The following is an 11,789-nucleotide window of genomic DNA, read 5'->3' on the forward strand; positions in this document are numbered from 1 at the left end:
AGCTCTACTTATACAGTCAAATCATACCACTGGATACACTCATCCTCTATATTTAGAGATTTCCTAATTCTGCACTATGTACCATCTTTTGGATTTCCAAAGCCGATTTCAAGAAATTATATATTTTAATTTATAGAAGAAATACTCTTATCAGTTACATCAGTAAGTGACAGTGCCAAGAGTCCTCCTTTCAGGAAAAAAACTCCCTAATAGTTTCATTACATTTCTTAAGTGTTGTTTTCTTGAATGCTAAAACACACACATATGTTTTACATTGACACAAGACTTCATGCCTGTCTTCCAAAAGGTTAGTTTTGTCCAGCAATCTGTACAAGCTTTCTTCTCCCTACATAGTTTCTCATTATTTCCTGGCATTTGCCCTTCAGTACACAAGATCTTTCAGGCATATAGCTGTAAAGCATACCAAGATTTATATAAGGAGAAAAAAAAAAAGTATTAGTCCACTCAGTTTCTCATTTTAGCTAGCATCACATATTATTTCCAAGACCAAAAGACAGAGTAAGTTATTTAATAAGCAACTCCAGTAAAAAAAGTTGAGTCCACAGGGTCCTATGGCCCCAAGAGAAGCCACTGGAAATCAGCATTTGGTGGTTCCGCACTTACCTACTTGTTCTTTTTTGCAGGCTCAGTAATATCAGTTCCACAATGTAAATGCCTGCAATATGAATCAACAAACCCCAGAAAGATGCCACTTTTCACATGCCTGATTATCTCACAAAGGCAAATAAGGGCAGAAACTGCAATTCTTTGTTAATTCTAATATCTGCTCTCAAATAGTGTAATTTTTAAACCAGTCAAAGCACAGGAATGATCTGCCTTCATCCCTATGTTGTCTTGATACGTTTTCTCTACATCTGTTACACAAATGAGTCTAAATCCACATGGGCCTACTCTTCCAGACTAAATCACTAATCCTGTCATTAACCTCAGAAAAATACACTATTTTTATGCTCACAAAACCATCATTTAGCACAATGAAGATGCTGCTATTGTTCTGCACATTTGTTGTGCACATGCTGCACAAAGCTTCATGTTTGTTTTTTACCTTTTATGTTACTGTAAAAAAATAAACAAACCCAGAAACCATGAACCCACATAAACCAAAAAACACTTAAAGAACCCAAAGTACCAAGAATATTCTTCTCTTCCACTGTTCGAATTTCAATATTAAACAGTATGTTAAAGATAACCTGTGTCAAAGGATAAACTTTTTTCCTTAACTAAACACAGTAAAAGATGTATTTTTGACACTGCAAAGAAAACAGATCTTCTCAAAGAGCACAGAATTAATCTGAAGGTCTTGCTTATTGGTAATTGCACTACATATTTTGCATTCATATAGGCATAAGAAAAATTTTAATACAGAGAGCCGAGAAGCCCCGTTTTTATCCACTGAGATCCAATTGCAGCATTCTTCATTTCCTTGTAACAGTAGAGGCTATCACACTTCAAACAGGATTCTGATCCAAAGCCCATTAAAGAATTTCCATTGATTTCAACAGGGCTTGGACTGCAGCCATCATGCAGGTAGAGCCATTCTTTGCATTCAAACACCAGTAGTGATATCACCTATAATACTGACACCAGTTCTCATGATTTCTGAATCCTATAACATCTCTTTTTTCTTAAAAACTTTAGTTCACGCAAGCATCTCAAAAGCAAGAGAAAACATCCAGTGCCCAAGTTTCTATTCCTCATTTGCAAAGCTAGTCTTGAAAACACAATCCTCAGAACACAGCAGACAAATTCAAAACACTAAATATGGAACTCTGAAATTAGACTTCAATATGACCTCATGATTATATCCGAGAACTTGTGGTCGGCAACATGAGTGAAGTCAGCAATACTCTTGCCCTGAACCAAAGCCTTCATGGATGCAAACAAAGAAATCACTTTAAAGTCTATCATTTGTGCATATTTTAATTTTTAAAAGGTTTTCAGCTAAGATATCAAAATCTTTCATTAAGCATTTAATCTCATCCTTAATCTTAAAGCAATCCCTGAAATAAAATTACAAAACTCTTTACCTATATCTTACTTCTCTTCAGTCACTGCTGATACAGATACCAAGCACTAATACTGACTAATACTATTTCATATGCAACATTTAATGAATACTTACTCAAAAAATGCACAAGGAATAATGATTATATTTCTATGAGCAAGAACAAGTGAATACTCATGCCACCTCCTGATATAATGCAAATACCAGTATTTGCCTAGTTTCATCATTCCCAACCCAACTTGACCTTCAAAAGAATGGGAGTGCCACTCAACAACAACTAAAAAAAAAAAAAAAAAAAAAAAATGTTTTTTTTTTTAAAAAAAAGAAAGATTTTTTTTTTTTTTTTTTTTTTTTTAAAAAAAAAAACATTTTTTTTTTTTTTAAAAAAAAAAAAATTTTTTTTTTTTTTAAAAAAAAAAAAAAAAAAATTTTTTTTTTTTTTTTAAAAAAAAAAAAAAAAATCTTTCTTTTTTTTAAAAAAAAAAAAATTTTTTTTTTTTTAAAAAAAAGAAAGATTTTTTTTTTTTTTTAAAAAAAAAAAAATTTTTTTTTTTTTAAAAAAAAAAACATTTTTTTTTTTTTTAAAAAAAAAAAAATTTTTTTTTTTTTAAAAAAAAGAAAGATTTTTTTTTTTTTTTTAAAAAAAAGAAAGATTTTTTTTTTTTTTAAAAAAAAAAACATTTTTTTTTTTTTTTAAAAAAAAAAAAAATGTTTTTTTTTTTAAAAAAAAAAAAATTTTTTTTTTTTTTAAAAAAAAAAACATTTTTTTTTTTTTTAAAAAAAAAAAAAAAAATGTTTTTTTTTTTAAAAAAAAAAAAAAAATCTTTCTTTTTTTTAAAAAAAAGAAAGATTTTTTTTTTTTTTAAAAAAAAGAAAGATTTTTTTTTTTTTTAAAAAAAAAAAAAAATCTTTCTTTTTTTTAAAAAAAAGAAAGATTTTTTTTTTTTTTAAAAAAAAAAAAAATCTTTCTTTTTTTTAAAAAAAAAAAAATTTTTTTTTTTTTAAAAAAAAGAAAGATTTTTTTTTTTTTTAAAAAAAAGAAAGATTTTTTTTTTTTTTAAAAAAAAGAAAGATTTTTTTTTTTTTTTTAAAAAAAAAAAAATTTTTTTTTTTTTTAAAAAAAAGAAAGATTTTTTTTTTTTTTTTTAAAAAAAAGAAAGATTTTTTTTTTTTTTAAAAAAAAAAAAAAATTTTTTTTTTTTTTAAAAAAAAAAACATTTTTTTTTTTTTTTAAAAAAAAAAACATTTTTTTTTTTTTTTAAAAAAAAGAAAGATTTTTTTTTTTTTTTAAAAAAAAAAAAAATAAAAAATCTGTCTTTTGTTTAAAAGCAGTATTGCCATTGAACAAGACTGGGCTCTCAGCCAGGTCTGTTTCAGATATCAAACAAAGATGAACAGGTCTGTAATTCTACATACCTAGTTGGCAGCTTCTCAAAGTCCACATCCAGAAACTGTTCATAGCTAGAAACAAAACTGTCCAACCAGAGCTTCAGGTAATCTGGATCTTTCTGTAAAAAAAAGAAGAGAACATCAGGCAATATTGCACTCAAGGTCATCCGTCAACAATTCTGTAGTACTAACTTGAATGGAGAGCTTTTCTTTAATGCATTTCAACTGGGAGAAAGGAGGGAATACACAGATTTTTAGAACCAAAAAAAACCCCCACAAAAAAACCCCGTGTCCTTCGAAATTCTCAGCCATGTTGTGCTGATGTGACATTCTTGCTCTATTCATTAGTTCATGTGCTTCCACTGCCTGGTACCAATGCTAACCAAAGCATTTTAGCTTCTCCCCCGACCAACAATCTTTACTTACTCTCCAGAGTAATACATACCAGCTTTACAAAGTTACTAGTATATTCTAGTCTTGATAGCATAGACATTAGTACACAACACTCTTTATGGATTATAAAATTAAATAAGAACTCCAATGACAATCCTAATCACAAAATAATTTGCTTTTTGCTTCATTCATTGATTGATATGGCAGCTAGCAGCAGATTAGAGTCAGATAAATGTTCCAAGAGACAATGCAGAGCCTGTGAGTTGTATACCAGATAGCTATAAACAGACAGGAATTTAAATTTAGGCTTCCTAGTTGTTCTTAGTAGAGCAGACAGACTCTGTTCGTGACCAGCAGTTCCTCAGGGCTGGGTACTGTGCCAGCAGGGAGAACAGATACTAGAACCTGTAGGATTGCCAAACAGACAAGACTTGCAAAAGCAACAGGTAAATTGTATGCCAGAAGCATTTAGCTGATTAGATGTTGGTAACTTAGGGCTAAGATAACACTAGAAAAAAAAGTATTTCTTCTAGCTTCTACTAATCTATCTACTGTAACAACAAGGCTTCTCTTATGCCACATTGTTATAATGTTATCAAGTTCAGGGTCATACCCTGGCAAACCCAAGATAGTCAGATAAGTCATGTCTGAGTTTGGTAGCCCTAAACCTCAAATCATATCCAAGCTTTGTATTTCCAAAAACACCTGTGTTTGTCATTTATCCCAGACCATTATGAGAAAAGCACAACAGAATATTCTAACATAGAAGAAATTCAAGGGACATTAAGAATATGCTCTGAAGAAGCTGCCTTGCAATATAAACTTGCATAGGAAAAAGGTCTGCCCCTGGGGAGCTGAGGAAAGATGCTAAGGAGTTTTCAACTTTTTTTTTTTTTTTCTCATTCTTACAGAAAATTCCACTCCATCCACTTTGGAACTGGATCATTACAGTGTGGGAGTACCACACCTGGGATTATCAAGGAAAACAAGTTCAATTTTAGTGAAAGCACTGTAAAACTCAGCTTCTCTGCAGTATATTAGTTTACTGTCTTTTGATTGAAGATGAAGCGTCATTATCAACGCAACCTAAGAAGCCTGAGGCAGTGGTTGCTGCCATTTTAATGTCTAATGAAACTGAACAACCTCTTATACATTCTTCTGTCACTTTCACTGTTTCCCATCTGAAAGCTGAAAGCAAGTAGCTTGCAGATGGAGGAAAGGAGGATACTTTAATGTGACATGTATACTAGATATCTATAAAACAGATAGGAATTTAAATTTAGGCTTCCTACTTGTTCTTAGTAGAGCAGACAGACTCTGTTCATGACCAGCAGTTCCTCAGGGCTGGGTACTGTGCCAGCAGGGAGAACAGATACTAGACCACCACAAACCACCACAGGAAAATTCTGTCAAAATATGCTCTTTGAGATAGTCTCACTTTAGAAGTCAAGCTGCTTAATTTTCAAAAGCAAGCTGCCAGACCATAGCTAACATTTTCCTCCACAAGGACTGTACAGTCATGTCCATTAATACACATCCATGCAGTCCTACATTCCATGTTATAAATAATTTTCTAATGATTTCTAAATCTACTCCATAATTTATAAAATTTTGTAAAAGTCTAAAACAACTTTTTTGTTCATTCGTCTCTTTCCCCTTTTCTGTATCTCCTCCCTTTTGCTTGTTGCCTTTATATTACCATAGATGTTCTCAAATAACAGATTATTTCCCTGCAGCGTTAAGACCAAGGAGCAATCTGTGAATAACTTAACACACACAGTATTCTCGGGCAATGTCAAAGTAAAAGAAATAGTTATCAAGAAAGACTGACACACAGGGTCCTGTCAGTGCAAAATAGCTACCTACGAAAGAGCCTCCCGGGGGAGAGGAGGGAACAGAATAAAATAAAAATGGAAATCCAGAATCTGAAGTGCTGCAAAACTCTTCTCAGAGCATCTTTCCACACCAAGTACAGGAGTTATAAAGCATGGGAATCCCCTTCTCATTCTAGACTTTACCCTTACCCGTACCCCCAAAGACCCCTCTAACTCAAGCAAGAAGCCTCAGAAGCACCCAGACACAATTTACTTCACTATCACTATTAATTATATATGAAACGTGTTCAGATACTGTGACAACAGGTGCCAGATAAAACCCTCAGCGAGATTCACATCTTGTCTGGTTATTTGCTTCCACTGCCCTTACTGCATTTTTTTTTTTCCCCAATTGTCTTATTTCCCCTTCTTCCACTTCATTCCTAATCTCTCCCTCCTTCATAATCTTTCTTCTCCTCATCTCTGTTTTTATTCCCCTTTCAATGATTTTCTTTTTTTAAGTCATCACTCCCTTTCTTTTTCTATTAAAAATTTGTCAAAAAAGTATTATGTCCTGTAAGTGTAATGTAGCCTTGTCCTCATGTTTAATATGCACTGAACTACCAAACGGTTAAGATATCTTAAACACACACCTATTAATTGTCCTCAAGATGAAATTGCAACATACAGAATGAAGGAAGCTGTTGAGATAAAGAATAAATTTAAGGTTTCCAAGCTACTGGTTTAAGCTAGAGGTTGACAGATTATCTCAGCCAGGTGAATACAGAATACACATTTCTCAGGTTCAGAGATCAAACACCTTGAAACTCAAACCAAAAGATGGGCAAGAAGTAAGACTTGCTAATATCCTAAAAGAATGAGCTAGAAGTAGCAGAAGATGCTGTCTTCAGACACTATGGCTTTTTAAAAATGTTCACATATTTAAAGCTTTAACTTTCTTGTAATTCATAGCCAGTTATTTTAGCCACACGCAAGCTATTTCACAGGATCATAAAGATGAGGAAAACCAGGATACAATTTTAGCAATTACAATATAGCTCAGGCTACAAAGGACAAAGCAATAGCATCCATGGTGAAGTAACCAACACAAACTTCGCCATACGCATGCGTCCATTCCTCTAAAGATAATGCACATGCATGTGCAAAAACTGAACCTATTTCACTTTTTGTCCTGTTGAACAAACTGCTTTGTTTTTTCCTGGCATGAGCAAGTTCTCCTTGAAATATGACGTGAATTACTACATTGATTCTATTCATATTCCAAAATTAAAATCATTTGTTGACACAGCTGAGGCTCATTGCTAATTGTTGACAGTAAACTTTGTAAAAAAACCTAAGTTTTTCTTGGTCATGTACCATGAAGGAAGCTGTGCAAATATCGTCATTATCTGACTTAAAACTGCTTTAACAAAAGGTTATGGATGAGAGAAGGGGAAGGGGAGGACAAAAGACAAATTAGATTAAATGTCTGCTTGCTCCTTTTTAATGATATAGCCTAAATCAGCTTCAAGCTTAAGGTTAAATTAAACCTCCTTATCCTTAAACTATAATGCCTTTGCAAGGCTATCAGTGCAGACTAGCAGTAAGAGAGAACATTGGCAGACAAAATATGCAAGAAAAAGCAATTATGTAGATGACAAGATTAGGCCACGGATGTTGTAAAAGGCCAAAAGTTTTTGCTTACCTGTAGTGCACATACTGCTCAATTCACTTTGCCGCTAGAAGTCCTCCCAATTCTGGCAAAAACCAAGAACTGCAGTACTGTTTGATCATTACCTGCAGCACACTATTTAACCGAACTCCATTCTAACTCAATCCCCTGCCAGCTAATTAATTAAATATTATTCCAAGTTATTAAAATAATCAGCATTCCTATCAAAATACCAGGTAACACTACTGGTATGTGCCAGTAGAAAATACCTTACACAATAGTTGACTCATTCTGAGTCAAATCTAGAGATTTCCATCCAGGCAATAGCACTAACTCAACACCACTTGGGGGGGCGGGGGGGGGAATCATCAAGGCAAAAAAGTAAACAAGATCACTGAGCAACATGAGAAACACTAAGAGAAAAATCTCCATTATAAACCACCTAATAGAAGTATGCCACCTTTCCAGAAACGAACAGAAATGAAGACATATAAACTAGAAGTACATCATTCCAGGAAAAAGTGACCCAGTATTTAACAGTTTTGCTACAAATTAAGACATCTAAGTTATTTCAAAGACGTTAGAAGTTAAAAACAGCTTTCAAACTTTGAATCTGGCCCAGGTTTTCCTTTTTCTTTATTAGCAGCAACCAGCCCAGACCCCATGCACCATTCACCTGTTGGAAGCTGCAAGAAATCTAAATTTTACTGAAGCAGGTTTAAGAAAGGAAACTTACAATGGTAAATGTTACCCATAGCAAAGTACACAAAAATGTCCCTTCCTAAAACATAGCTAAATACATACCTTTTGGAAGACTAGCCTACATGTTTCAAAGGCATCTTATATTTTCCCAAACCAGAAGCGTGATGCTTTAGGAGAAAAACTGTCTTTTTACATTGGCTTAAAATTCTAATTTCGTAATAAAAACAGACAGTAGTATGAGTATCAGCTGCTTCCTGTGCACCATGTACACTGCAATTACTCTACCCAGCATCTTTATTTTGAACTGAACTTTTTTTTTTTTTGAGGTCAGATGCTGCCATTTAATCTGAAGTTTAAATTCAGTGGATTTTAGAATTTATTTCTGTTGAGTTCTCTTCCCACCCACCTTTTCAACCATCCTCTATTTTCTCATCACAGAAGTGGTAAACCACATTAACAGCAGAACACAAATTGACCTCAATGTAACATGAATACATTTGTGTTCTTCAATGCCAGATCAACTTTCCAAGCCAGTACCTGTTGCAATCTGACAAATATCTGTGTAACCATGTAGCAGAAGATAGCATCCCATGGGTATGGCAATACTTCAGATCTGTGTTGCTACTGCAAGCAACAAACCACTGAACTGCAACCCTGGCTCCAACTGATTCACTATAAATTGTTAGCTACTCTGTTGTATCTGCAGTCCTCCTAAGGAAGCAGTGTAACTTAGCCAGACCATAATAAAGCATCTTAAATACTCAGAAGCCTTATTACCAGTAAAAGCAGGGAAACCTATGGAATATACTCCCTTATTCCCCACTTCCATAATTACCCTTTTGTTGTCATTCTGCAGACAAGTAGCTGGAGGCTGTATGTCAGAAAACAGCTCCAAATTGTTTTCCATTGTGCTGGCTGAAGATGCACCATGCTTTTAAAGTATAGCATACAAAGCAGCATATGTTTTGATAATACTCAGCAAGGACAAACTGTGATAAAGCACTTTTAGATTGGTATTCTTTCCCAGCCCCGCCACACACACTATACAGACATGCCCTATGAGATCAGCAAGAAATACGGAAGGTATTTTTTGATTTGTACACCAGCAGTAAAAGCAGAAAGAAGCTGTATGTGGTAATAAAACACCTTTCACCAGTTACAGCTTTCCAATCACTAAAAGATAAGAAAACGTTGATTTTCAAAACCTTGCAGCTTTCTAAGACACAAGCCTAAGCATTTCATTTATTTACCTGAAACTTGCCTAGCTTTTGTGCAAGACAAATTTCTGTATCTTATTTGAATAATAATTTATATATAGAAACTGCATGCCTTAAAACTTCTAGAAGATAATTTCTCCACAGCTTGAAATTCCAAGAAGCTAAAATCCAACTTAAGTTAGCCATTCCTCTTCACAGTGATAAACTGAAACAACGAGAGTTTTAACAAGGCTATCTTAAGGATGTCATTGTAAGGATATGTGCGAATCTAACAACAACAACAAAAAAAGTCCTGTAGTTGATAGCCACAAGTCTGCAGAGCCTAAGCTTAGGCTTCTGAGCTCAACATACTGTAATGAAGGCCTGTGAAACTGCTACAGCAACAATCAATCATTCACCTGCAGTAATGAAAAAAAAGTATTTTAAGCCTATTAAATCAAATGTAGCTCAGAGCACCTGGAAGTGAAAATACTTCCTTGTTCCTTCCCTTCCTTAAAGACTTCTAGCCTTCTTTAAAAAAAAAACAAAACAACAAAAAACCACCAGCAAAACAACACACCACCCTTTAGACCTCCATTTTCATAAGATCCTCTCAGCACAGTAATAGTTGTCATAGCTCTTTACACTTTAAAAAGAAAGACTGCCAGGCCTGAGCAGTATAGTGTTTCTAACAGGTACCTGGAAAAAAAAAACACAAAACAAAACACAAAAACACCCAACAAACAAACAACAAAAAAACCCCACACAAAAAACACACCATAAAACATCCAGAAGAGGGTTGTGAGGGTTTTTTTTTTTCCGCTTTACCAACACAGTTAGTACAATGCTAGAAAGAAAAAAAGTTGCTAAATAAAACCAGCTTACTGGTCTACAGTATGCACAGCAATACTGTGGCTAAACACTGCCAAACAATTAGCAAGTTTCCCATGAAGTCTAACATTTTAACAGTTGCATATATATATATATATATAAAAAAAAAAACTCTAGCAAGGCCTCCTTACGACTTGGCAGAACTCGGAAACAAGCTCTCAATGCTTACACCAACTTTAGCGTTTAACACCACTGAAACAAAGCCAATAGCAGAGAGGAGGTCTAGTCTAATGCTTTTCTGACAGATAGGACATTCTCTAAGGCAATGAAATGAAAAGAAACTATAACCAAAATCTACACTAACTTGGGACAGGCTCTTGTCTTTGATATACTAAGTTACCTAGAAATTACAATAGCTTTCTCTACTCTTTATGAAGACTGATGAAATGAATGACGAAGAAATGTTATAATCCCATCATTTTTTTTTTCAGTAACTAGTTTGCCTATGCAAGAAGGTCAACGAGAGTTTTTTGCACCAGTAATAACATTTTTTAAATTCATAACAAGCCAAGTAGTATTGAATTCTTACAGCTTACTCTAAGTTAAATAAAAACATTTTGCACAAAACTGACACTGAAGTCCTCCCACTGAAAGTCTTTAGACCTGCGCCTGTGGAATACAGGCACATTTACCCGAGGTTTCAAATTGACACTATCTATGTATTTCTAATGTGTTGCTTTTAGATTTAACAGTAACTTCCATTTCTACTAAAGCTTCAAGCAAACAGACACAACTAGAAGGGCAAAGCTCAGTACAGTTTTTATAGCTATGTTCAGGAAGCATTAGTTGCTAAAAACAAAAGCTGGATCCACCCGAGGCTATTTGCAGTGTCACATTCCATGCTCTAAAAGCAAAAATTCCCTGCAGGGCAGTTCAGAGTCCGACTGTCAGACAAGCCCGACTTGTTTGACAAGACAGTTGTTTGAAGTCGTTAAATTTAACATGCAGTCATAAAATAGCCAGCCTGGTCTGACTACTGTATGTAGCAGTCAGTCAACCTTCAAAGTGGATTTCAGCTTAGAAGCACTACCATAAAATCTCACTGGCACTGGTATTATGGTAACTAATCCCCCATCCCCAAGCATTGTATTTAAAATAAGAACAAACCCTTGGTGTTAAGGCTGAATTAGACCTACAAAAAGTAATGTTAGGAAATTAAACATTAAATACTGCCTTTAGATCACTGGTGAGTTTAATAGTCTTAAAACTAACGGAAGTAGTCGGCATAATGCAGAATTGTAGAACATTTCTCAACACTGTTTGAAATAAACTATTCATTGGGGGATTAGAAGGTTTATTTAAGGGAGCTTTTTCCTCTCCATGTTTTCAGACATAAAAGGCAACATTCTGAGCACGAGATCTCCTAGCAGCCTTTATTCTGAAATATGTCAAAGTGCTTATGCTTTTTGTGAACCTTTCAAATCTGTAAAATGCCAAAATAAAACCTGAAAAGCTTTGTTATAGCAGCAATACTACAGCTAGAATTAATAAAAGACTTCATGATAAACCCTTCTAAACTGGCTAAATTGCCTTGATAAATTCAATCAATCAGTTCTAATTATCAAGGGAATCGCCTTTGGGCACAACTTTTCATTTTAATCACAATACTAATTTTTGAATCAGCTGTCGATCCAAAAGAAGAAAGGCTCCTGGCAAGTAATTATAAACCTCATTTTTCAAAATTCAAACAAGCATTCTGTTCCATT

General features: G+C 33.9%; 1 protein-coding gene across 1 annotated transcript in view; it reads right to left on the bottom strand.

Moving 5' to 3' along the window:
* NBEAL1 (neurobeachin like 1) overlaps nucleotides 1-11,789 on the bottom strand; it is a 93,850-nt gene that overhangs the window by 70,465 nt on the left and 11,596 nt on the right. Inside the window, exon 2 of the mRNA XM_009289491.2 lies at nucleotides 3,443-3,534. Coding sequence (XP_009287766.1) covers nucleotides 3,443-3,534 — 92 coding nt within the window. The remainder of the gene's footprint in view (nucleotides 1-3,442; nucleotides 3,535-11,789) is intronic.

This window comes from Aptenodytes forsteri, unplaced genomic scaffold (genome assembly GCF_000699145.1).
Source record: "Aptenodytes forsteri isolate BGI_AS27 unplaced genomic scaffold, ASM69914v1 Scaffold442, whole genome shotgun sequence".
NCBI classification, from domain to species: domain Eukaryota; kingdom Metazoa; phylum Chordata; class Aves; order Sphenisciformes; family Spheniscidae; genus Aptenodytes; species Aptenodytes forsteri.